Source organism: Brienomyrus brachyistius, chromosome 6 (assembly GCF_023856365.1).
Source record: "Brienomyrus brachyistius isolate T26 chromosome 6, BBRACH_0.4, whole genome shotgun sequence".
In the NCBI taxonomy this organism is placed as follows: domain Eukaryota; kingdom Metazoa; phylum Chordata; class Actinopteri; order Osteoglossiformes; family Mormyridae; genus Brienomyrus; species Brienomyrus brachyistius.
This window is the reverse complement of record NC_064538.1, coordinates 23,986,543-24,013,014: the sequence shown is the minus strand read 5'-3', so window position 1 is coordinate 24,013,014 and position 26,472 is coordinate 23,986,543. Positions and strand designations below refer to the sequence as shown.

The 26,472-nt window shown below is 39.2% G+C and overlaps 2 protein-coding genes across 4 annotated transcripts in view; both read left to right on the top strand.

The window, feature by feature from the left end:
* The first annotated feature begins 257 nt into the window (after positions 1-257).
* On the top strand, positions 258-17,356 carry LOC125745017 (uncharacterized). Of its 2 annotated transcripts, none has more exons than XM_049017397.1 (7): positions 258-722; positions 1,182-1,230; positions 3,620-5,848; positions 7,432-7,498; positions 8,232-8,316; positions 9,844-9,963; positions 16,598-17,356. In XM_049017397.1, the coding sequence occupies exons 2-7, from the start codon at positions 1,188-1,190 to the stop codon at positions 16,712-16,714; spliced, it is 2,661 nt and encodes an 886-aa protein (XP_048873354.1). In that variant the 5' UTR covers positions 258-722; positions 1,182-1,187; the 3' UTR covers positions 16,715-17,356. The 2 variants fall into 2 exon arrangements, with proteins under 2 accessions (XP_048873354.1, XP_048873353.1); XM_049017396.1 differs by having other exon boundaries at positions 260-722; positions 8,229-8,316.
* Positions 17,357-17,656: 300 nt separating this feature from the next.
* The window catches only part of LOC125744749 (filamin-A-like), a 36,538-nt gene continuing 27,722 nt past the window's right edge, over positions 17,657-26,472 (top strand). The window contains exons 1-2 of one of the 2 annotated variants that reach the window (XM_049016929.1): positions 17,657-17,938; positions 22,169-22,654. In XM_049016929.1, the coding sequence (XP_048872886.1) occupies positions 22,270-22,654 (385 nt within the window). In that variant the 5' untranslated portion in view covers positions 17,657-17,938; positions 22,169-22,269. Of the gene's footprint in view, positions 17,939-18,323; positions 18,518-22,168; positions 22,655-26,472 lie in introns of those variants that run through there. The other variant, XM_049016930.1, reaches the window with a different exon arrangement.

The window sequence follows — 26,472 nt, the reverse complement described above, 5'->3', positions numbered from 1 at the left end:
CAACAAAATACCCACAATATACTTCATTTCAGAGGGTAGGGGATGGTGTGAGAAGGATTAGATGTTTATTGTTCTGAGAAAAATTTGAGTAAAATCCAAAGACTGCTAACAAAAAAAACGGTTTTAATGTAAGTTCAGTGTAATATGGCAGCACTTGTGGTTTTGCAAAATGTAGTGCAAGGTAATGCTGAGCCCTGTGGTGACTGCTCACAAACCAGGAAGGAAGCTGCTAGATCACTGGCTACTAGCAATTTGCAAAATCTTCATTGCAAACAAGTAGGAGCTATTAGAAGGTTATATATCATTAAGTTGAAAAAAAAGGAAAAATAAAAGCTTAAGCAAATATCAGTTGCAGATCAGACAGATTTTAAATAGGAAGAAAAAAGAAAGAAACCGAAAAAGCTGAGTGTTGTGGAAAGGGGGGTGCAGAGAGGAAATAAAAATCTTGGCTGATGACGTATGTTGTATGCCTAGGTAGGCTAAACCGCAAAGATGCAAAGTTAGTCCTTGTCAGCTCCGCTGCAAGTGCAACTAGAGTTAGAACAACAATATGTCTCTTTTCAATCTAATGTTTTTCTATATCTTTGGATGTACAACTTTTGAAATGTAATTTTCTTTTTGACACATTTTTGACGAAAAACCTAAATATTTGCATACTTTTGCCTGTTTTTTTTTTTTTCGCATCTCTTTTTAACAGGAAATCGCTTTAAGAAACAACAGTGGTAAGACCAAGGCCTCTCTCCTTTCATCTCGATAAGTAACTCAACAGAAGTGTCAAATACATTATTTCACAAGGGGCTAAGATTCCTTATACCTTTTCTACTTGCGTGATGGGAGACTATGTTGGTTAAAAAGTAATCTTATGTGATCAGAAAAATGACATGTATTACCAAGCGGTTTCAAGAAAAAATATGCACCAATGAAATATCTACTGTTTGCATAGAAAGCACAGACAATGTTGCACATTTATCCTCATATGTTAGTATAATGTTTATTTCTGTTAGTATAACTATATCTTTAAGTGCTATATCGTTAAACCTTATTTATTGCTGTAACAACAAGCATATGTACTGTGTAGAAACATTCAATGTACATATTACATAATAGAAAGTGATTTTTTAAAAATAATTGCAATATTAGCAGTAAGGAACTGTAATTTGACTTGTTAATATTTCCTGCAGATAAAAATGGAGCAAGATATTGCTGACCTTTTAAGTGATGCATTCTCAGGCAAGACTTAGTTTTCACTTTCTTTCCTAGACCTTTTTTAATTTTATTGGCTGAAGCAAAAGTTTCATGGGATGAGCCAAACCATCACCATTTACAATTATTTCAGTTTCACATTAACAAAGTAATTCAAATTAACGGCTAAAAACTGCATGATGTACCAAAACGGATGAATGTTTTGAATATTTGCTAGTGGCTTTTCAGCAGTGTGACTTCACTATTAAATTAGATTACATTATGTAATAATAACTTATATTAATTGACTCTGCTGGAACTATACTATCATGGAATTATGTAAGGAAAATATTTCTCAGATTTTAGACTCTTCACTATAGCCCCCTTTTGCTTTGATGACAGCGTTGCAGACTCTTGGCATTCTCCAAGCCAACTTCCCAATGTAGCAGCCAATAATGCTTCTCCAATAGTCCTGATGGACTTTCCACTTTTTCTGGGCATGAGCTGGCTAACTCAATCTTACTCTTTGATGCAGTGCATCCCAAACCAGCTCTATAAGGTTTAGGTTGGGGGATTGTGAGGGCCAGGTCATCTCGCAGCACTCCATAGAAAACCTGTCACATGATACTTACTACATAACCTTGAGGCGTACTTAAGGTTGCTGAAAAACGAATGATTTTCAATAGGTGTGTCCTGGACATGCTTTGATTGATCGGCAGCCGATATAAATTGGCTGATTTCCAGTCATAATTACTCCAATAGCAAAATTTAATTTGACTGATCTGAAATACTGATTTCGCAGATGATGTACAATTAGGGAGGCTCCAGCCCATTGGCTAATTATCATTATATACTTATATTCATTCACAATAATTTGATTGGAGCTCTCTATGAAGGCAAATCAGAAGAATCAACTAGATGACAAAATATGTGAGACATACACCATATGGACAAAAGTATTGGGACATCTGGCCATTACACCTACAGGAACTTTTATGACATCCCATTCTAAATCCATAGGTATCTATATGGAGTTGATACCCCTTTTGCAGCTATAACTGCTGCCACTCTTCTGGGAAGGCTTTACACAAGCTTTTGGAGCATGTACTGTATGTGGGAATTTTTACCCATTCATCCGGAAGAGTATTCGTGAAGTCAGGCAATGATATTGGACGTGAAGGCCTGGCTCGCAATCGCCATTCTAGTTCATCCCAAAGGTGCTTGATGGGGTTGAGGTCAAGGTTCTATGTGGGCCAGTAAAGGTCTTCCATACCAAACTTACCCAACCATGTCTTTATGAACCTTGCTTTCTGCACTGGGGCACAGTCATGCTGGAACAGAAAAGGCTCTTCCCCAAACTATTCTCACAAAGTAGGAAGCATAGAACTGTCCAAAAAATCTTGACATGCTGAAGCATTAAGAGTTCCCTTCACTGGAACAATGTGGCCTAGCCAACCCCTGAAAAACAACCTTATACCATTATCCCTCTTCCACCTGCACAATGCAGTAAGGCAGATGATGTTCTCCTGTCGTCTGCCAAGGCCAGACTCGGCCATCAAACTGCCAGAGAAGCGTGATTCGTCACTCCACAGAACACATTTCCACTGCTCCAGAGTCCAGTGGCAGCGTACTTTACACCACTCCTTCTGACACTTGGCATGGCGCTTGGTGACTTGAGGCTACATACCGCTGCGCGGCCATGGAAACCCTTTCCATGGAGCTCCCAGTGCACAGTTTTTGTACTGGGGTTAATGCCAGAGGAAGTTTGGAACTCTGCAGTTACTGAGTCTACAGAGCACTGGAAACTTTTACACACTATATGTCTCAGCATTCGGTCACCCTGCTCTGTTACTTTATGTGGTCGGCCACTTCATGGCTGAGTTTCTTTTGTTCTTAAACACTTTCACTTTGCAATAATACCACTTACAGTTGACCATGGAATATCTAGCAGGGAAGACATTCCAAAAACACCTATTACAATGGTGGCATCCTATAACAGTACCACACTTGAACTCACTGAGCTCTTCAGAATGACTCATTCATTTACAAATGTTTGTAAACCTGCCTGCATGCCTAGGTTATTGCTTTTGTACACCTGTGGCAATGTGTCTGAATGAAACACCTGAATTCAATGATTAAGAGGTATGTCCCAATACGTTTGTCCATACAGTGTATGTCTATGCACAGTAAACTAAGCTTACTAAAATGGCTATACCAGTCTGACAGTTCTACATGGTGTTCAAAAATCAATAAAATTGTTATATGCAGTGTGTGTGAAGCAGAAATACTTCTTGGTGGAACTCAACAACAGGGGGTGAAGTTACATTTTAAATGAAAGATCTTCATCCCATCTTCTTGAATGAATGGCTTTGAAAGTTGATGATTGCATTGAACTGAAACTTTACATGAAAGATTAAGTGTGGTATTTTTGTTATAGACACATTTCTATCATCTTACCCAGAAGAAGACCTAAGCTTTGACAGCCTGAGTTTTGATGAAGGTGATGAGAAAAGAAACAAGACAATTGGTTACAACAAGCTATCAGTGTTGACAGAGGTGGATGAAAGTGAAGAGGTTCTGAGTAGCATATGTGAGGAAGATCTTTTTCCGAAAGGTGAAAGCGGGGCTGAAAGAACAATTTCGCAGAGTCTGGATGTGGATGCAAAGGAGGAAACCAGTGATGAGGGTGATTCAAGAAAAGAAAGAGATGAAGATGATATTCAAGAAGGCATCACTGAGGAGGTGGACTCAAAAGAAGACAAACATGAGGATACTGTAACAGAATCTCGAAATAAGGAAGATTCAAGTGAAGAAAAAGATAAAGATGATGTATTGGAGATGCAGAAAATAGGTGATGAGGAGATGGGCTCAGTGGAATATAGAGTAGGGACCGTCGTACAGAAAGATATCAGAGACGAAATGGTAGATGTAGTTGGTGAAGAATCAAGCAGTGATGAGTTGGATTCAAGAGAAGTTAAATATGAGGGTGTTGTAATGGATAAATCCACTGAATACCCATCTGAGGTGAACAGGCAACAAAAGGAATATTTTCAGGATCAAGAGGAAGATGATGGTGGAATGGATCATTCCGCTGAATGCACAACTGATGTGATAAGAAAACAGAAGGAATATTCTGAGGAACAAGAGGAAGACATGGAAAAGACACAAAGTGGGAAGGGTAGTTATGTCACTGATGAAGAAGAGGAAAGCGATGCAAGTAGAAGAAAACATGATGAACTGAATTACGGGCTCTGTTCCCTTCAGGTAGACAGGCAAGAGGATGCGGTAAAAACTCATGCAAATGAGAGCAAAGAAGAAGAAATTTATGAAGGTGAGCAGGAAACCTTGTCTGCCACAGGTATTGGAAGCACAGGATTTTCTAAAGGCTGGTCTCCTGTAGAGAATGAGGATGCACACAATAGTCTTTTTGAAGTATTACTTGAACCACAATTTGAAGATGACATGAAAGAGTTTTCTGAGGATGACCTGGGTGTCATTGGGGAAGACTATGCGGAGTACCCAGAGTGTTTTCAACAAAAAGATAAAGGGGAAAGAACAAAAAAGATGGAGGACATGCAAACTGAATCAATGCGGAAGACACCAAAGCTTGAAATGGAAGGGACTGCACAACTGGGAGGAGAAATATTTGAGTGGGAGCTTCTAGATAGACACACAGAGTTCCATGGTGAATTCAGTGGGAGTGAAGGGACAGCAAGAGATATTCCTGATGAGAAACAGAGCACTGTTCTAAAAAATTTAAGAGATGGATCGCAAAATATGTTTTTGGAAAGAAAACATACTGAACAGCAAGATTCAGAAGGAGACTGTTTAAGAAAAGAGGAAGAAGGTATGGAGGGAAACAGACCAGTAAAAGATGAGATGGGTGAGGGTATACAAGAAGTAATGGGGTATTCCTTTGCATGGAAGAAGATAGACAAAAGAGATTTCAGAGATTCGGAACCCCAAAAGGACACAATGGTGTTTGATGTGACCCACGGTGACTTTCTTGATGTACGAGATGAAAGTGGTAATGAATTTCAAGAAAAAAAAAAATTAGAGGCAAAATACTGCAGTCAAGAGAGTTATGATAAGCAACATGTCAGCTGGACATGTGGCAATGAGAGAGAGAAGGAGACTGGGAGGTCTCCAGAAGGAAATAACGGACCTTTTCCGAAAACAAGATTGATGGAAGGTCTGTGTGACTTTAGTGTAAAAGCCAACATGGCATCCTCAGACATGGGTAGTGGAGTGGGAGATTTAGAGAGCAGACTTAGCGTTGTGGACATAGAAGTTGTGGACTTTAGCAGGATGACAGAAGATTGTGAGAACACAGGAGAGATGTCTACAGGGATGGTGACTCCAAATGAATTGACTTTGAAGGTCAACTGGGCTGAAGATCCTCTAATTACTGAGACCAGAAACAGTCAAGAGATATTTGAAAAAGTGTGCTTAGTTGAAACTGAGAATCAGTTTTCTGAGTCGGAAGAGAAAAAGCTCACGGATGTTTCACTTCAATATGAAACATATAATGTTACAGATGCTCAGCAGCATAAATTTCAAAATTACAATGAAGAGGAGGAATGGAATTATGAACAGGATAAAGAGAGAACTGAAGAATTTTATCAAAACGACAATGATGACCAAGATTGTGACACAAGGCAAAGAAGTGAGTGATGCTCAGATGATCTTTTATGATACGCTTTCAGTAAATTTTCTTTTATTGTGATACACAGTGTATGCATATTCATCTCGAAATCATTACACATGATTGCACTAAATTTGTACAAAGACATTTGCTATATAACCATTCAACTTAAGATGAAAAGCAGATGTTATGGCAGCGTGACATGGTACAGGCAGAAATGAGGGTGACGATCCACTGGTGGCTCACCAGACAACAGGGGTTTTATTGATGAAACTAAAAAGACGCTGAGGAAAATTTATCAAAACAACCAGACCACAAGGGGTCAAAACAAAAACAGAACACAATCAACCAATCATTGAAGGGGCAGGACAATGGGCACAGGTGAAATAACTAATACTAATGACCACAGAACTAAGAAACCTACAAAACCTAAAACTGAGAAAACAAGGGGATACTGCACTAAAAAGGAAACAAGAAGTACAACTAAAGCACAAACCTAGAACAGGAAAACTCAAAAGGGAAAACACTAGGGAACAAAACAATAAATACAGAATAACTGATGAGACTGGCCTCAGCCAGCCTCAAACCCTTAACCATAGGCCCATGGATCCTAAATCACATGCTCAACCCCCTTAATTATGCGGCAGCCCAGAAAACAAGGAAAACACACAAGGGTGAAGGACAGAGAGACGGAAAGGCAGGCTGACCAGCAGTGCTTGCTGGTCAAAGGGGAATGGACACAGGAGGGATGAGAGGGCACTGACCCTCTGATCAAAAATACTTTCCAGAAATCTGACATCTGTTGTAGAATTGTCTCTGTAAATGTTAAGCATGATTTAAAATATTGTGCATTAGCCTCTGTCAACCAATTTTTAAATTCACTTACCTTTAAGTGGCAAGATGCTGTCTCTGTAATTACAATAGTCAATGTAAAGATCATGTTTTAAATGGAATTCTAGTGCAAACATTTAAGTAAATCAATGTTATGCTTTAGAAGGTTTAGCCATCCAAAAGTATTAATAGGAGTCCAGGAAGACAGGGACTGAGAGGTGAGGAAGTAATGAAAAGGCATAACTAGGAAAGGGAGACTTTGAAATACGTGAGCAAAGGCAAGAAAAACAGTGATACTGCTAAAGGAAGACTAAAAGAAACAGTGATAGAACATCAGTTTACTTCATTGTGTCTTGTTCTTGGCTTTTATGTCACTGTTTACATTTATAGTGGCTCTTTCAATATGAGTGTTTATGCGCACTTCCTTTCTTCAAACACCGAATGTCCTGGCAACCCCAACAAAGCATGCGCTTGCAGGTGCTTGCATGTACAGGGACCCATGCACACTTACAGGCTCGCAAACACATATAGTGCTGTCAAGAATTATTATTACCCTTAAGGATTATTACCCTTAAGTAATAATGAGCAAAGGATGCCAGCCAATAATTGTGGAGGGCACTGTATGAAGCAATATTCTCTTTATAATGTGTATTTGATTTAATTACTTACATGCTACTAATGCAAAAAACCAAGAACATCTTCATAAGCAGGGGATTGAAGTAAGTTCTCAAAAGAACCCTAGATTGTATAACAAGTAAAATGTTATTTTTTAGGTCGAAATTCCAAGAAGCATACTGTGACATTCTGCCTGGAGCCCAACCTTCAGAGAGACTCAGGAAGGCAAGCAGCTGCGCACTGACACACGTACCTACAGACGCAGAAACAGTCTGACAAGCCCAGCTAGGAATTAGTGGACAAAGAACACAAGCAGAAACATTAGCAGAAATGACTTCTTTTATAATCTTGTTCTAGAATGTTTGTTTGGGTTCAGACGAGCAATACATCATGCCTGTTCCCCCTCGCCACAAAAAAGCACTTTTAAATAACCTGTTTGCTGATTTGGGTATTGTTGAAAAATCCAAATAAATTCTTTTGGTAGATACTCTAAGCCCTTTTGACAAGAATGGCTTCCAAAATACTAAATTACATGTGATATCGTGTGTTTATTTCCTTAATATATCTTTTTGACACACATTAAATAAAGAGCATAATGACGTAGTAAGTGCAAGGAACAAAATAATCTTTAAAATCGTGTTTTTCTGTATTTTCTGTATAAAAGGTGAAATACATATATTAATACCCGCTAATCATCAATATGACTGTATGTATTTATGTGCGTTATATGTGACTGGAAAATGTCCAGGTTAGTACATTAAGACTTATTAATTGTTTTTGATGCTAATATTTTTATAATACTTATTCACTTTTTCTCAAATAGTGTCCAAATAGGTTTCCATGCTTGTTTAAGCTTCATGCTCATTGTTATTAAACTATGAAAAATAATTGTCTTTTAAGGTGCCGAGATTCTCAGAATAATCCGATTTGATGTGTTGACCTTGTGACTCCCCAGCAGTGACCTGGAAGATGGAGATAGTACCTCTTCAGACAGTATGGAGGACCAGCATACTTCAGAAACCAGACAATTCCTGGACCTGGAGGTGAGGGTAATAAACCGTCTCAATGAATCTAAACCCATCCATCCATCCATTTATTTTCTTAACCGCTTATCCTACTGGGTCGCGGGGGGTCCGGAGCCTATCCCAGAAACAATGGGCACGAGGCAGGGAACAACCCAGGATGGGGGGCCAGCCCATCACAGAGCACACTCACACACCATTCATTCACTCACACATGCACACCTACGGGCAATTTAGTAACTCCAATTAGCCTCAGCATGTCTTTGGACTGTGGGGGGAAACCGGAGTACCCGGAGGAAACCCCACGACGACATGGGGAGAACATGCAAGCTCCACACACATGTAACCCAGGCGAAGACTTGAACCCGGGTTCCAGAGGTGTGAGGCGACTGTGCTAACCACTGCACCACCATGCCGCCCTTGAATCGAAACCAAAGTTTTTTATTATTAACAAATGCTAAAATGAAAACCACAACAAAAACATTTCCATCCATCCATCCATCCATCCATCCATTTTCTGTAACCGCTTGTGCTATTCACAGTTGCGGAGGGTCCAGAGCTTATCCCAGAGCCCAAAAGGCCAAAAGCATTTTGTTAATGAAAATTAAAACAAAACAAGCTTTTTTCATTTTTTTCACTAATTTATTCCAATTGACTTAAGTGTAAGTGCACTTAGGCTAGATACTGTATGTGCTTTTGGCAGAAAAACATCAAAATATGATGTGAATGACCATTGCCTGTATTCAGCCACTAACGTAAGTGCTTTTTATAGCATTTTTCGTTATGTGCTCTGGAGGGCTGTATTTACTAGTACCATACATTACAGTTAAGCAGGATTCCAGTGAATTCTGCTTGTCAACACGTCTAGTTTGTGAATCAATTAAACTAAAGGACTGGCCAATTAAAAAATAATTCTATACATTAAAATGAGTATAAAGTAGTTCAAAGGAAGAAGTGTGTCCTCGCAATCCTAAGCTACAGTGTATGTGTGGGACAAACCAAAAAGCCCATGTCTCTTCAGCTGTACTTCAACTGACCAACACTGAATGGATCGCATGTTTCCAGGTAGATCGTTAAACACTCCATTTTGAACCAATATTTTTTTTTAGAAATCAACAGAGAAAGGCAATGGAAATTGTCTGACGCACCAAAGAAATCTATTTTAAAATCTCTTCTCATTGGCGCCCCCTGGAGCTGATGGCATCCTAGGCAACTGCTTAGTTCACCTATGCCTACAAACAGGCATATCTATCAGAACTGAAGAGAACCGCTACAAGAATGGAGATGATTGGTTGATTACCCATCTTCCATAGTGGAGGACAAGGGATTTCGTAAGATCATTCACCACTAAGAAAAGGTCTCAAAGTCTCAGCCTGTGACATGTTTATAATTCATTATTAAATTTTCCACAGGATAAAAAATGATATATGGTCATTCTGCTAATATGCACTGGTAAACTTATATAAAGGATAAACCAAAAAATAAGACCTCCACCACCCCCCTTGAAATATTTTTACAACTCGACTGCTGGGGATGTTTGTGTTTTAGGAGGACAGTGATGATTACAGACGAAGGCAGACTTGTGCCCTTCTCCAGCAGAGTTCAGCCACTCAAAGGGAGCTGCTGAATTTGAACAGAGAGCTGAAGATTCATCGTCAGAATGACACGGTAAATTTCTATGCTGTTAATTCACTGATATGTTAAGAAGTCCAGAAATTGAGTTATAAACCCCGGTTATTGGAGTAACAAATAGTTAATTGATAATAGAGTAAAAAAATTTATAGGAATTTAAAAAAATTATGAAATTCACTGGAATAAAATGTGATCACTTAAATGTATCAACCCCAGATAACAAACTCGTCCTATAATTAATTAAATACCTTATAGGATTTTCATCTATTCTAAACTGCCCCATTCACTTGCCATATAGCCTCCTTAATTAAAATGATGTCTGTACCAGAAGACAGGATGAAGAAAATCAGAATATCTTGTCAACATGAATGAATGCATTTGAATGTATTTAGGCCCAACAACATTAAGGACTGGAACTGTACACACTTACAGTAATACCTTTTAAATCAAATGTTGTCTGACAAAAACACTATACAAATACACTGCAACATTTTGCCAGCAAAATAGTTCAAACTGTAATCCAACATATTACTGTACAAAATGCGATGAATTCCCATTATAAGGTACTTCGAATTTCCATATAATGCTCTAGTATTATGTAGTTCTAGAATTTGTAAGTATTGCAGACTTATATTTCTGAATCATGCCTCCACGTGACATTCTGCCATTGTAATCCTCCATGTTCATCTGGTAAGGCATGCATTCAGTGCTGTAGGTGGCAATCATTTGTAACAATCTCCTAACATATTTCACCATAATGTAATTTGTATAATCCAGTGACCTGAATGTGCTGTTTCTCAAAAAAAAACAAGAAGCAGGGCGAAGTAACATAATTGGTAAATGGATATGAGTCAACAACCGGCTAAACCATTTTTATAGCCCGGGCAATTAGTCAAACCAAGACCAGAATGCAAAATAGCCGTTAGAATTTAGGTGTGAGAGACCGGATGAGGGGGCGTGGCCATGCTGAGAGTCGGTATCCATCCTCACAGCGCCCTCTCCTCCAGGGAGGCCGTAGCCCTCCCAATCCACAAGATACTGCAGATGCCTACCTCACTGCCAGGATTTCAAGATGGCGCAAATTGTGTATGCCAGGGAACCATCGATGTCCAGAAGGGGCAGTGGCACTGGCTGGTTAGTTGGTGGTTGCATCAGGCCGTAACAAACATACTTGAGTACAATTCATGGAACACCGGAATACTGACAGGGAGCTGGAGGTAGTAGATCACAGGATTTATCTGCCAGAAGGTCCTTAAAGGGGCGAATAAATGGCTGTGAGACAGAGGCGGATATCTCAGGTAGATTCAAACACCTGTTAATCAGTTTGGACGAGCAGAAAGGAACGGCATCGCAATTAGCATCTGTCCTCACACAGCACAAGAAACCTGAACATGAGCTGCTGGTGACTATTCCACTCCTCCTGAACCAGTCATCCACAGCTGGCATGTCACTGGGCCCCATATTTCAAGAGTAAAGCAGGGGCTGGTACCCTAACACACATCATCCTGGTTCAGCCTCTCCCACTGGCTGGTACTCAGTGAGATGCCCATCCAGTAGCAGAAAGCTCGCCACAACATAGCCATGAACTAAAGTTGACCCATGCACTTTGAAGACTTAGTGGAAGATGATTTGCACCAGTTCTGGGGTGGATAGCAACTTTGGCAGGGGAATTAGCTGGTACATCTTTGAGAAACTGTTGATAATAACAAGAATCACGATGGGCAGGTTAGTGATGAAATCCATAGCAATATGTGACCAGGGGTGCAGAGGTATTGGCAGTGGTTGGATTTGCCAGATGGGAGTGTTGTGGGGCCTTTGACTGAGAGCAGGTACAGGCAAGAGGAGACAGTCTTGAATGTCATCTTCTAGTGACTCTTCAGCTCTGTCGTCTTCCAAATGCCAGAATACCCAGAACTCAATAAAATGTGCGTGCTTACTCACAAGACTGGTTAGTGGAGCAGGATTGTGTTGAAACACACTGCTGATCTCATCACCCATGTCCCACTGGATCAGTGCCCCAAAACATGCCTGTGGTAGGATGCTGTCTGACAAAGTGTGAGGTGGTTTTGAAGGTGAGAAGGTCTGTCCGGGGGGTGAAGATAGAGGCAGTCACACGTGCAGACACTGGGAAACTGGTGCACACACTCGTGAATGAGATGAGAGTACAGAGCGCAAAGGGTCACAATTAACATGCACGCAAAACCACACTGGAGGGGGATTAGACAGTTTGGGAAAAGCAAGGATAAGTAATGCTTAATAACTGGATGTTAGTCAGCAATGTACTTGCTTGGGAAAACTAGCTAGATCAGTTGTCTAGTTTATTATAGAGCAATTAGTCAAACCAAAAGAGGAATACAAAACAGCTGGTAACAGAGAGAGTAAGGTGACGTGGAAACATCAGAAATTAATTGCACAGTTTTGGATCTTGTTGTCTCTTAGCAGTGCAGAAAGTCTCATTCACAAGTCACCCATTTGGTCCCCTGGTTATATGTATTTCTTATATTGTACATGTTGCTTACTATCCATCAATCTGCAGTATTGATGTGCTGCTGTACAACCACTGTAGCATTTTGTTTCTATGGAAACTCATGTAACCATAGCTACAAGTGAACACTTGGCTGTTTTGCATGTGTGTCTGGTTGCTATCATATAAATACAGTTAAAAAAAACTGCTGGCAGCAGTGGGTGTATGTGTGTGTTGGGTGGGGGGTGCTGGGAAGCCCGGAGAGCAGCCACCGTCATTCATTGTTGCCTCTATCTTGACCTTTCTGCATTCCTCACTCCAAACATGGAAAAACTGCTGTAGCTCTAGTCTCTCTCTTTCCACATCCTTGTCATTCCACCCCCCCCCCCACCCCATGTAATGCTCCTCCCATGTGCCCATGAAGGTAAAAATGAAAGAGCAAGACAATAACAGAGGGAGGGAGAAGAAGGAGATTGGTGACATAAACCATGGATAACAGAGAGTGTGTGCTGGGACAATGTCTGTGTGAAAGCATTTAGCACTTTCACGCTACCTTATTGAGAGTTGTATACAAGAGATATACTGAGATTGGATTCATGGTTGAAGAAGGACTTTGCCTTTAAAACATGGAGCTGGAAGCAAATAAAGTTGCAATATACATTACCACCAGAAAACTGACAGCTAACTTACAGACTAAATTAGGACCGTCATGAATAAACAAAATAAATGGATCTTCATTGGTTTAATATTATACAGCAGCTCTCAATGTAAAAACACATCTGGAATGAATTGAATCAAGGCTTCACTTCAACAGCTGTGAAGAAGGGGGGTTTTGCTCATGTACTTCGGCTGATAATTTGAGTGATGTGTTTTAATTAATTCAGCCCCTTGTGGTTAAGTCACCTGACTCATATTTTGTGATTATATGGTAAGAATTATGTCACCAGCAGAACTCTGACACAGTGAGTTAAGTTAAGGTCTGTTACCTTTTTACGCCTCGCACTTTTGTTTACAGCAATTACCCCATTTCACTCAAAGATTTACAAAAGGTAGCTATTTTAATGTCTTTCTGAGAGCTGCAATGCTATAGTTGTAGCCTTGTCTGTCTCTTGGGAATAAAGCCCAGTATTTTTCATTGTAGTTGTTTAGAACGTCATGCGACATTTGCTGGTAGCAGGCTGACCTTAAAAGGCTTTGTTTCTTGAAGCGGCGACAGGCCAAGGAGCCTCTGTGAGTTCCAGGGAGACCTGGGGGGCATTTGGGAGAGATGGAATATAGATCTTCAGGGCCACATCATAATTTGGGAATGGACAAGGAGTGTGTTTTTGCGTGTGTCTTTACTTTTACATATGTATTTTTGTACCATTTAGAAGCTGTCATTATAACCATAATCACAATCAATAATGGCAAAAACATCACAACCAAAAAAATGGATCGTCAGCTAAAAATCCTACAGCAGTCATGGATTACCTTTAACATGGATTATGCACATGCAAATTAGTTAAGAAAAGAACATACTTCTGAGATAGCAGATTTTGAGATATTTTCACCAAATTCTGAGACAACTTCTCCGTTTTTCTGTAATACAGATTATTAAGTTTAAATGTTTTCTGTAAAAACAACTTCTGTGATCTGTAAACCAGGGGTCCCCAACTCCGGTCCTGGAGGACTACCGTCCAGTAGGTTTTCTATCCTACCTGGCTTCTGATGAGCCACACCTGCTCTCAGGTAAATACCAGGAACCAGTGTGGCTCCACAGAAGCCAAGTGGGACAGAAAACCTACTGGATAGTAGCTCTCCAGGACCGGAGTTGGAGACCCCTGATGTAAACAATGCAAATTTGCTGAGTAATACCACAGAATTCCTGGATTAACAATGTTTTTCCTGCTTGTATGTGGACGATACATATACATATATATATATATGTGTGTGTTTGTGTGTATTGCAATATTAGAATGATTAATCCAGCATTATGTATAGGTTGACAGCTTGACTTTACAAAGAAGCTGAAAAGCTGAAGCTTTCATTTCATGTTAAAATGTAATGTCATAATGCAGTATAATAAGGGCTGATCAAAAATTGACTTCCGAAGAAATATTTCCATGAGCCTAGTAGCACATTCCAGAATACGCAGTTCTGTGTACAGTTTGTGTTAACATATATACTTCATTCTCTCATGTTTATATGAATCATTAGTTTACATGAGCATTCCTGACTTTTGAATCTAGCTACCACATTTAATAAATTTGTATTATTTACCCAGTGATGGATTCATCTAGTGTGAGCTTGACAAGAAACAAAACTCTCACACCATGTCCTAGATTTTATCTCTTGGCAGCTCATAGATATTTTGCTAACAAACCCTTGAGAGTATGGACACATGCAGCAGACAAGAAAGAAAGAATTCTGAAAGACAGAATCATTCTCCAGTTGTCTTTTAATAGAGAAATGATCAGGAGAAATTCCTGTCCCCTTATTCAGTCTTCACTCCCTGTGGATTTACCTTTTAAAGCCAGCGTGAATCTGTCTAAAGATTGAGTTGAGCGCCCACATAAGGACAGGCACACACACCCATACACACAAGCAATATGTGTCTGCGGATACATATGTATTACATATAAGCATAAATAGAGTCCCATAGATTCTAAGTGGTACAAATGTGTATAGTGTATGAAGTGAGAACAGAGAACAGGGAAGGCATGTGGTTTTGGGACCGATCTGCCTTCGCAGACACTTTTTTCAATTAGCATGCTAACTCAAAAAGCATTTGATGGATCGTTTTCAATCTTTGGAATCACATTTTATGGATGACAACCTGGAAGTGATCAAATATTAAGACAGATCATATCAAATTTCAAGCTGTGGCACATAGTGATAGCAAAGAAAAGGGCAGTTTCAGACATTTGATCCTGTTAGCATGATAACTCAAAAAAGAGTTGATGGATCTTATTATGCAATCATCATCATATGCTCACCCCCAAAACCAGGTGGGGGGTGGGAAGTCTTTTTGGCAGAAGCAGGAACTGTCATTAATAAGCTGCGATGTTTTATTTACCTGTAGAAACAATTCTTTACATTTAAAAGTTTTAATCTACTTAATACTGTTTACATTGAATAAATTGCTGATATAATTTCCTCTAATCTGACTAAAAGATTTGTGTGTAGGTCTTGCACCTTGCCAGGAATCACTAAGGAAAGAATGCTGGGGAATCTTACCATTGGATGTTGGACAGGATGCCAGACCATCACCAGACACACACATCCACACACTCACAATCTCGGGCACTGTCTTTTATCCTGATTGTTACAGCAGTATTTGCAGCCTGGAACTTTACTCTGTCTCTTTCCTATACTTCCTTCTACTCCCTTCTCCCTCCTACTTCCCTTCACATCCCTCCACTCTATCTGGGGCTCCAGGCCAGAACACACACATGCACATGCATACACACATAACCCCATAGGGATGACTCGCTGGTCTTGCTGTTGGCTTTCAGCCTTTAAAAGGATTTCCTAAATAGGCTCGAAACATTTACAGATGTTCACCACTAAGCAGTGGGGTGGGATGGAGAGAAAAAAGGAGTATTAGAGTAGGTAGTAGGGGAGATTAGAATTAAAGGGCCTGCGAATTTGCATTCATACCCAAATTAAACAATGAAGTTTTACTTTAAAGCCACTCCCCCAAAAAATAAACTATTGTTACTAATTTATGAATTCCTTGGTTGGGAATTGGATAGTACACATAGTACATTTACTTGCTATATTTTGAAACATGTGACATAACCTAAAATCAAATGAAAATTAGCCTAAGAATGGTTTAAATTCTGCAATTTGATTTTTGCTCAGTATTGCTGAGCCAGACCTGACCTATTATATCCTTACTTTTGCTTAACCATCCTGTTCAGGTTTCAGGTTTTCAGGTTTATGGTAACAGAAAAGCCCCAATGTGTCAGTATAACTTCCTGTTGAACAGAGAACAACCAGAAATAACAGTTAGTAATCATTTAGTTGTATAGTAAATAATTTTATCCAATACATATTGTAGAGTTTTATCTTTATTAAATCGACAGCCACCTGAATTCATATTTCCTTATTTTGCCCGTTGTAGTCCTCTTATTCCTGATCCACTTAAATGCCCACAGAATGATGGATTGACTGTGATCCTCACCACTCGCTATGTATGTGGCATATTTCTCCCTTTTCTCTCAGATTTCCAGGATGGTGAAGTCCTTTCTGAAGATATGTCTGACAACTGTGGTAGGAATCCTCTTCTTTTGGTGGGTTGCAGACCAACTGGACCGGGTGGGAAAAGATAGTGTCGACTGAAAATGCTCAGTCTTTGAGTAAGGGGGAGCTTATTGTGATTCTAATACATGTGTACTTAGTCAGAAGATTCATATCAGTAATTATGAAAAATTTTAACGTAAGCTAACAAAGTCTAAAGTAAATAATGTTTACAGTCATGTGCCAGTCATGTCAAAAATATGTATTGCTAGAAAGCTATAACTTGGCTTGACATAATCTTTTGGAAACTGAATTATTTGTTTTGAATAACTATAGCTAATCTACTCTTTCTTTTGTACAAGCATATGTTAAGTACCATGCTATTTTTTCTATATGGTGAAATCTGTCAAAACAACATTCTTTATTCTTTTTAAAATATATAAAAATATAATTTTCTTTGAATGTTTAATATTTACTAATATTTTCTATGCAATTGTGCCAGTTTGAAGTATTAAAATAAAAAATGTTAAATAATAAACTCAGTTAAATCTTTTTGTTTTACTGTATTTTTAGAAAATAAATTTGTATTTCTACTATATGCCACTTCATGTCTGTCTTGCTACAGTCAACAATAACTTGATCTTTTGAAGCAATGTTAAAATTATATGCTGTATAAACATATATATTTTTTCAAATGTTAAATTTTCAATGGAACTGCTAATAAACGGCTTGAATTAGTCAGTACACACATGCTGTCTTTTACTGGCCATAACTTTTGCTATTTATACACCGTAAACAGATATCATCAGGGTCTTTACTACAGTGGTCGCCAAAACGTTCTGTTCCATTCTAGTGTGCAATAAATTTCCTGGCGGACAACATATATGCGGGAAGGTACTGGAAAAACCCAAAGAGAAGTTTAATAAAAATATACAAGTATCTCGAAGAATGGTAGTTGACTGCTCAGTTTAGGGAAAGGGGGGGGGGGTATGGTTACATCATGCTTGTAAAATCCAGAGGCGTAGTCATCCGTATCACGTCACGCTTTTTTGTACCGAGAGATCTTTTGTCAAGAAGAAAATCGTGTACCTCTGCCGTGCACTTTTTTTCTATATGACCAATTAAGGCTTTGGGAATAGGATCGCTAAGGCGGAGTGCAGAAAGAAAACTGCGCGCCGCATCACTGTTGTTCCTCCTTGCAGATTTCACCTAGGTGTCATACATACAAACCGCTTTCCTCTGCTCTGCTTTTACGGGAGGCAGGAAGACAGAGCTTCCAGCTGTTTTCTTTAAATGCACGCCGCACAAAAAGGGGACTACCGAAAAGTAAGTTCAAAACGGTGATAAACCTGTATTTTAAACTCATCTGCCAGGCTTCTGATCTATATTTACAATTGGAGATAAGTGTCATCTCAGAGTATCAAAAGTTCAGATGGGAAATTGCATAGGTATTGATTCCTAACCCTGCTACAACTGGTAATACTGAACAAGTATTGTGTAAAGTAACTGGTGTGCAACATTTACCTTATGAAGGCTGTTAACTTTCATCTAGAAACTATATTGAGCATATTAGATTGGTGATTACGCACATTTGTATATTTCAGGTAAGATTCGAAATAGGCCTACGTATGGCATATGTTATTGATAAGGCAGTTGTGCTAAGGTGACTTACAGTGATTAACATTATCTTGTAAAGTTAAAAGGTTTCATCAGCCGCGCCTTTTGAAAGCACACTTTGCCAGTTTAAAATGTCATACTGTTAAGCGCACGCACGCACGCACCCACACACACATACACACACACAGGTTTGTAATTATATACTTGTGAGGACTTTCCATTCATTTCTATGGGGAAAACTCTAATTCCAACATGATGACCAAGTCATACCCAGCCCCAACCTTAAACGTAAGTACCCAAACAACTTTTGGCCTTTTTAGTTTTTTGATTGCATTCACGGATCTTTGTGGGGACCTGAAAAATGGTACACACATACACACACACACACACAAGCGCGCGCGATGTACGTGGTTTGCATATATTGGGTTGTTTAGGATGCCGGATGTTTTTTATGATCGTGATTTTATAACCATCATTTGTGTAATCCATTTAAGGTCTTCTCACCAAATAAGGCAAAATATGGGAACGGTCTGGCTAGCGCCCCCCTAAAACGAACCTGTTAGAATTTACTGTGGGAACTGACAGAATTTAAAATCCAATGCGGCTTTATGTATTTTTTAAGTATTTTTTTTGTCTCCGATGTCTCGAGACAACATCAATAGACAAATGTAATTGTAGATTTTCACATTTAACTTACAATGCCATTTAGAATGGTGTTGTAGTCCTCATATCCGTTTTGTTATAATGAGATATTTCAAACACTTTTTGTTGTGACAACCAAAGTAAACGTTTTGGCATAATTAATTATGATCTTAGTATTCTTCAAATAGCATTGCTACTGTATATGCGTATATTTTATTTCAGCACAGTATTCAGGGCATGATTGATTTTTCAATGCATTGGTATCCAGTCCTATATATGTTTAGCATGTGGCTCGCAGTCACTGCAATCTCACATTGTGAATCTGTTCTATGTCTGCACTACAGGGGTTAGAGAACAAGAGTGGTGCCTAGTAGACTGAAAGTTTGAGTCAGTGGGGTTTTGCTAATGTGCTCAAGGATTGTTAGTCGTTATTTATACTTCTCCAAATCCGCCACAGACCGCTTTTGGTTCTTACTCCTTGCTTATCCATACTGTGCAGTTGCACGTCCAAGTCTCCTTGTTTTCTTTTGAAGTGTTCATTCACATCGGAGTTCGGGTAGTTCGGTTTTAAACTTTCCGTTTGTAAATTTGATGAGCACTGGCTTTTGTCTTATCACCCTACTGTGGAAGAGTGTAACAGGTTGATATTTCATTGCTTAGGATAGTGATGTTTTTATTGTGGAAGTAAGTTATTACCTGTTGCTCCAATATGAAAAAAAAAATCGCCCTTGGGAGCGTCTTCTCATCAGTTTTCCACCAGCCACAGCCTGGGCGTGTGTTTGATGTTTCCTCTCAAGCCCATTTATTAGTATCTCATCTCTCCTTGAATACTGTTCAAGGTACTCCACCTTCTAGATCTGCGATTTTATGGTCTGTTTCCTTAATCGCATCTGGTGTGAAACTCACGATTTCTGACTCCCACGCTCGCGAAACAAATCTGACGTATAATCTATATTGCTCCATTATAAACCGAAAATTAGCTAAATCAAAAGCGCGGGGTAGATTGCAAAGCCTACAAACACTCTACATCATGTAAATGCGTGTGTATGTGTGTGCAGACTTGTCTCAGATTGAAAATCTCACTCCAGCTAGCTAACCAAAGTTGGCTGCCCTATAATCACAGACTTAAAGATCATGGATTTCCTAATTCCTACTGATTTTTCTGACATGAAATTAAGAGATTTTTTTACCGCCCACCAATTCTTCCTCAGACATCCATCCATCCATTTTCCAAACTGCTTATTCTACTGGGTCGTGGGGGGGAGGGGGCGGAGCCTATCCTGGAAGCAACGGGCACGAGGCAGAAAACAACCCAGGATGGGGGGCCAGCCTAACCCGACATCGGATTAAGCGGGAGATGATGGATGGGTGGATGGATGTTTATTGTTGTAGCACATTCTTCATGTAGCTACATTTATTTCACATTTGTTATCAAAGGTGTGGGACCCGTTTAACACTGGAAGGCTGTGGTCTTGGTTTCATGCAAAGTCCAGATATGTGTGGTTTTCATGCACTGGTCACTCTTACTTGCCCATAGTGTTTGTTTGTGCTTGTGCTAAATGATAGACTTGCATGAAGTCCAGTGTATCCACTGCATTGTCTGGGACAGGCTTCAGGCCTGTTGTAACCCTCTTTTGGATAAACTGTTATAGAAAATGAGTGGATGTATTTGCACAGGATGTGCTGAGTGAACTGCTAGGATCAGGAATGTATTTAGATAGCACTTTACTCTCTACCCTCACTTCCTGTCACTTCCTCTTGCGTACCACCCAACATTGTAAATGACATTGCCCATCGATCGCTTCAACAGTCCCTCAGATTCAAAGGCTACAAACATATCAGTTGCCTTTAGAACATCCTTACAGCCTCTTTATAGAATGGAAAAAATGGAGATGTGGGTCAACAATAGATATTCTTACAATCACCTCAGACCTGATCCATATGTATGGCAGAGAAATAAGAACAATTTTATTCATATTCAGTATCCAAATGAATGTGTGTTTCTCATTTTTAACTGCTACACACACACAAAACACAGAGAGAGACCAGTACTCATATCTTTGTGGGGACCATCCATTCATTTCTATGGGGAAAACTCTAATTCCAACATGACAACTTGAACCCCTACCCAGCCATGACTTTAACCATAAGTAACCAAATAAAATACAAGACTTTTGGTATTTTCACTTTTTTGATTGCGTTCACATATGTTTGTGGGAACCTGAAAAAATAACAGATTTTTATCACATTGCTATTAAAGTATTAAAAAACAATAATTGTTTTTAACTTTTGTTGTTCTTAGCTGTGAAGTCTGTGCCAAAGCTCTCGTGTTATTAACACCCAGGAAGGAATACTGTTGTAGGTTTTAATGAAACTTCTTTGCTTATACTGCTTATTGGGTATTAAAATATTTCATGCGTTAATGCAAAGGCATAATAATGCACTGCACCTTTAAAATTACTTTAAAAAAACTTTCACAGCCGTTTACATTACATATAATGGATTTATATACAAATGAGTAATTAATTGTCATTGTTGGCAGACAGTGTACAACAACAAAATGTGTCTTCTGTATTTACCTCATATGTGACATAGCAAGGGGCAGCTAATTAGAACTACTATGGAGTAGTGCATGGGGGTAGTATCCCAGTCAGGGTACCACAGTGGTTGCTGCTGGTTGGGGATTCAAACCACAACTTATAAGTAACTCATTGAAGTTAAAAACTAGATAGAAACTCACCACATATAGCAGGGTTTCAGCTGTCAGTAAGGCATTAAGATGTTTTCTACAACCTGTTGGACTCCAAGGTTTTGAGTAGCATTGTGAAATATATCTGTTTTGTTTTTCTTTCCACCATCAGGCCAGTTAAGGTCCTTATTGCCGCTGTGTGCATATGTGTTTATAATGTGAGTGATATGCTCATTCGTGCTGAAACTTCACAATCAGCAGTGCTCCATAAAATATACTTTGTGTCAACGAGAGACTTTCTATACAGTAATAACCATATTATTTTTTTATACGGTTCAAAGCCTGAAACCAATTTGGCATCACGAGAGATGATTTTCAGTCATTTCAACTGTATGAAAGCTATGCAATAGCAATAATACTGCATCATTTGTCGGTTTTGGCTAACTTGGCTAATCTCGCTAATACAGTATCTACAGTATATGTAAAACAAAGAAAATCAAAAGCAAATGACATCTTTATTAGTAATGCATTTGAATACATCTAAGTTTAATTTGAATTATTTCTGTATTATTAACTTAGTTTTTTTCTTTTCTTTCCCTCACACTCAGAAAAAAACTGTACACCAAGGACAAGCCGGCTTTTAGGTCCTCAACTGCAGAGGCCACCCCACAAGACAGAATTTTTCGTAAGAGACAGAATCGATATTAAAATGAGTAGCGCGCACCCGCGTTTCCACCAGGCAAGCAATGCCGCTGCTCCTGCCGGCTCAAAATCTGTTCTAGCGCCTGACAAGGATGCAGAAATGCCGGCCACTGAAAAGGATCTAGCTGAGGACGCCCCATGGAAGAAGATCCAGCAGAATACCTTCACGCGGTGGTGCAATGAGCACCTGAAATGTGTGAACAAGCGGATCGCCAACTTGCAGACCGACTTGGGCGACGGACTTCGGTTGATCGGGCTGCTAGAGGTGCTCAGTCAGAAAAAGATGCTTCGAAAGTATAACCAGCGCCCCACGTTCCGGCAGATGCAGCTGGAGAATGTTTCGGTGGCCTTAGAGTTCCTTGATAGAGAAAGCATTAAACTGGTGTCTATTGGTAAGTAATAAAATAATAGTGTGTGTATATGTGTGTGTGTGTGTGTGTGTGTGTGTGTGTGTGTGTGTGTGTTTCTTGAGTATGTAGAAAATTTTCACTGAATTCATGCAAACAAACCAGTACCAGTTGAAGCCCATGTCCCGTCCTGGGCAAGCTTTACCGCCAACCACTGCGTTCTTGACGCTTGCTTGCTAATGACTTGCAGTTGGTGTCCCCTCAGAAGACGGTGTCTTACGTTGCCTAATGGGTCGACCTGCAGCAAAATAGATAAAATAACTGCCATGTTGGATGTTTAAATTTAATTACTGGTAGAACTATTTGGTTACAAAAAATAAACCGCTATGTTGCGGGCATTTTGCTAGAGCATTAAAAAACGTGCAACAACAACATGAATGCTGTCATTGATGACCAGAAAGATACTGTTCATTTGTAGCTTGTTAAAATGCAGATTGTTAGGTTTTTCTTTGATTTAACCAAATGTTTACAATAAGTCGAGATGAAAATCCATAGCACAGAGGTACTGACTCTTTCTGCTCCCACATAAGCCTTTATCCACTGAATTACTTGTTGAGATGAGATCATCATGACCTAAAATCTGCCTTCCACATCATATGTTATAGTATAGGGAACCAAAACTCACTCAGTCCTCATGTACTGTAGTTCAAGAAAGAATTTTTTTGTTTAATTTCCAAAACTCGCTCCAGAAAGTTTTTCTTGGAAAGGTGTCCCATGGTCTGAGTGAGTTGTAGATATTTGCTTTTAATTTGACCCTGTGCCCATGAGAATTAGAATTAAAATTCTGTTAGCTTGACATTTTGCTGGCTGCTTTAATCTTTTCCAAGTAGATAATTGTTGTCTTATTTTTGAACTTTCATTTCTAATCAATTTCAAGATGATTTCATGAGTGTGGCCACCAGTAGATATAAGAATAAGGATCTTTATACTGTATGTCTGCCTTGCTTGAAGGATGTAATCCTTCACAGATATGAGGTCAGGGTTTTATCTTGATTTTTTACATTTATGAATTTTAAATTGCCAGATAAGTGAATAAATCAGACATTGTGGTAGAAAAATTATACATCAACCTCTCTGATAACACAGAGAATCACTTAGAATAAAAGTCTGGAGCTCTCAGTTTGATGAGTAAAGAAAATCTCTTTTATTCCAGCAATCCAGCAAAGCGCTGTCGTCACACTCTGGCACTCGATGCCAAGTCACCCGGAGCACACAGAGCAACCAGTTGATAAACCATAACTCCCAATTCCCAATAAGGACTTCTAAGTCCTGATTGGTCACAAAACACCAACAAACCAAGCTCAAACGTATAACAAACACAATTCTCCTGCTCTATTGGTTCACCTTGGTAGCAAGGTCCACCCATCTTGCTCAATTTACCGGAATCCATCTCGGCTTCTAGTCTCTACTTGAGATATGTATATAGATATTGATCATATGACGTTCAATCACTATTAATGTTTGGCTGTTCCATTGATTAATGATTAACACATTGACGTATTGTCATTGAATAACTGCAAATACATAGTTAACATATGATTAGTATGATTAACATGATTACTTATACATTTGCACTACCGCGTAATATACTATATATTGTCTGCTGCAACTATTTTATAAAGCTATAACTCATTGTGCACCAGTTGGGGCATCTTCGAATCTCTTCCTGCAGGTGGTTTCTCCCCCCTTTTGTTCCGCTGTCTGCCTCTCCAAGGTCCGAGCTTTCCTCAGGGTCTGCGGAACTTACTGCAGGCAGCTATCGCAAAGCGAGGTCACACAGTATTCAAAACAATCTCTTCTTGCCTAAGGCCAAAGACATAACAGACCCAATATGCCTCCCTCCCGGGCTACCAATGTCCGATTTTACTTCCACAACATCAGACGTGGGATGTTGAATTGCTCCCTCCCACTTCCTAGATCTTTTCCTGTCCTGGTTTTCGCACAACTGGCATGTACTCTCTGGGAGTTTGTATATAAATTCTTCAAGTGTTGATAACAGTTTATGTGCAGAACAGACTTGTGTTATTTTTCTCAGTGCTTCCATGTTTGTAGCCTGGAAAGAATGCTGTTGGATTGCTCAAACTTTTTCCATGATGATGTATTTGCTATTTTATATCACATAAATAACCATATATAAGCACTTTGACTTAAATTATATTGTATTTCTTGGACTTTGTAGACATTTTGCTTGTGAAGGCGATCAAAAACAGGGGTATCAAACTGCAGTCCTGTAGGGCCGGAACCCTGTGTAGCTTAGTTCTTTCCCTGTTCCACCACAAATAACTCAGCTCAACAACTGTGTGGTAATTAGCACAAGGAGATGCAAGGAGTTGAGTCAGGTGTTTTACATGAGGGGAAACCCAAAAATGTGCAGGGCTCTGGCCCTTCAGGACTGGAGTTCAACACCCCTGTTCAAAAATCATTTGCACAACTTTACACAAACATTTTATGGATATGGAACTGGAACTGATTTCATTTTGAGAAAGATCCCCCCAAAATTGAAGTGATACTACTTAGTGTCTGCAAAGGGAAGGGTGAAAGCAGATAACATTTGACCTTGTAAATGTGATACGTCAAAAGCTACTTGATGGATCTTATTATTGCTTCACAAAAAATGGCACGGATAAAGATTTACACCTGGCTTCATTTTCAGACAAATTGTTACAAAAATGAAGCAGCAATGCTGTGTGGCAGCACAGAAAGATAACAACAGCCGTAGAAGACAGTCGGTCTTGTGAAAACAGTAACAGTAAAAGTATTTATCCCCAAAATTGAGGCAGTGCCGCATTGTGATAGCAAAAAAAGGCAGTTTCATGTATTTGATACTATTAGTGTGATAACTCAAAAAGTATTTGGCAGATCTTTTTATATTTTTGCAGGCATGTAAGGTTTAATGAACCTGATCAAATAATTTTACCAAAACTGAAGGAATGCCGCACAGTGATACCTAAGAGAAGGTCAGGTCAGACACATGATGATGTCAGCATGATAACTCAAAATTTCTTTTTCCAAACTTTACAGGCACATTATATGAGTGAAGATCTGTTTGAGTTTTAAGACAAATCAGACCAAACCTGATGCATCAGTGCTTAGTGACAGCAAAGATGCTTATTCTTGTGAACAGTGAACAGGATCAATCTGTTACTATATTATTACTATATATTTATATATACAGTATGTATATTGTTATGTTTATTTACTATATTTACTCTATTTAGTCTTTGATGGATCTTATTATCACTTCAGAAAAAGACTACTTGGATGAAAATCTACATCTAAAAATGTACCCTTGATCAGATCCTAAATTGTAAACGTAGCAACAGAGGGGACCAAAAATGGAACTGCAAGACAGACAGCAGCCGCACATAAAAATGGAACTGGCAGCTACCTCTTGTGATTATAGCCATCTGACATCTAAATTATTCTGTGGATCATTTTGCAGACTTTCCAGGAACATTGTACAGGTCAGTGATTCTAATACTGTAGGGTACTGTAGAATAAAGTTTATATTCATTTTGGGTCTTTAACTTCCCCATTCAGCAAATTTTATCCGTAGCAGTCCGATAGCCAGTCCAGTGAAATGTATCATGAGGAACTCAGTGGAATTTATCGTGGGAGGATTTAATCGCGTAACTTTTTTTGGAGAGGTGGGGATACTGTGTAAGGTAGGCTTGTAATAATAAGTGGAATTATTGCAAAGTGGAGTTGTGTACAGTAGAAACAACAGAAACTGAAATGAAGTGACAGACCACGTAAAGTAACAGAGCAGGGTCACCAAGTTCTGAGGAGCATAATGCGTAAAA

Excerpts from the sequence above, each read along its gene's own strand:
- LOC125745017 (XM_049017396.1), top strand. The coding sequence starts at position 1,188 with ATGGAGCAAGATATTGCTGACCTTTTAAGTGATGCATTCTCAG. Across the intron at positions 7,499-8,228 it reads CTTCAGAGAGACTCAGGAAG|CAGTGACCTGGAAGATGGAG; the intron begins GCAAGCAGCTGC and ends GTGACTCCCCAG. Across the intron at positions 8,317-9,843 it reads GACAATTCCTGGACCTGGAG|GAGGACAGTGATGATTACAG; the intron begins GTGAGGGTAATA and ends TTTGTGTTTTAG.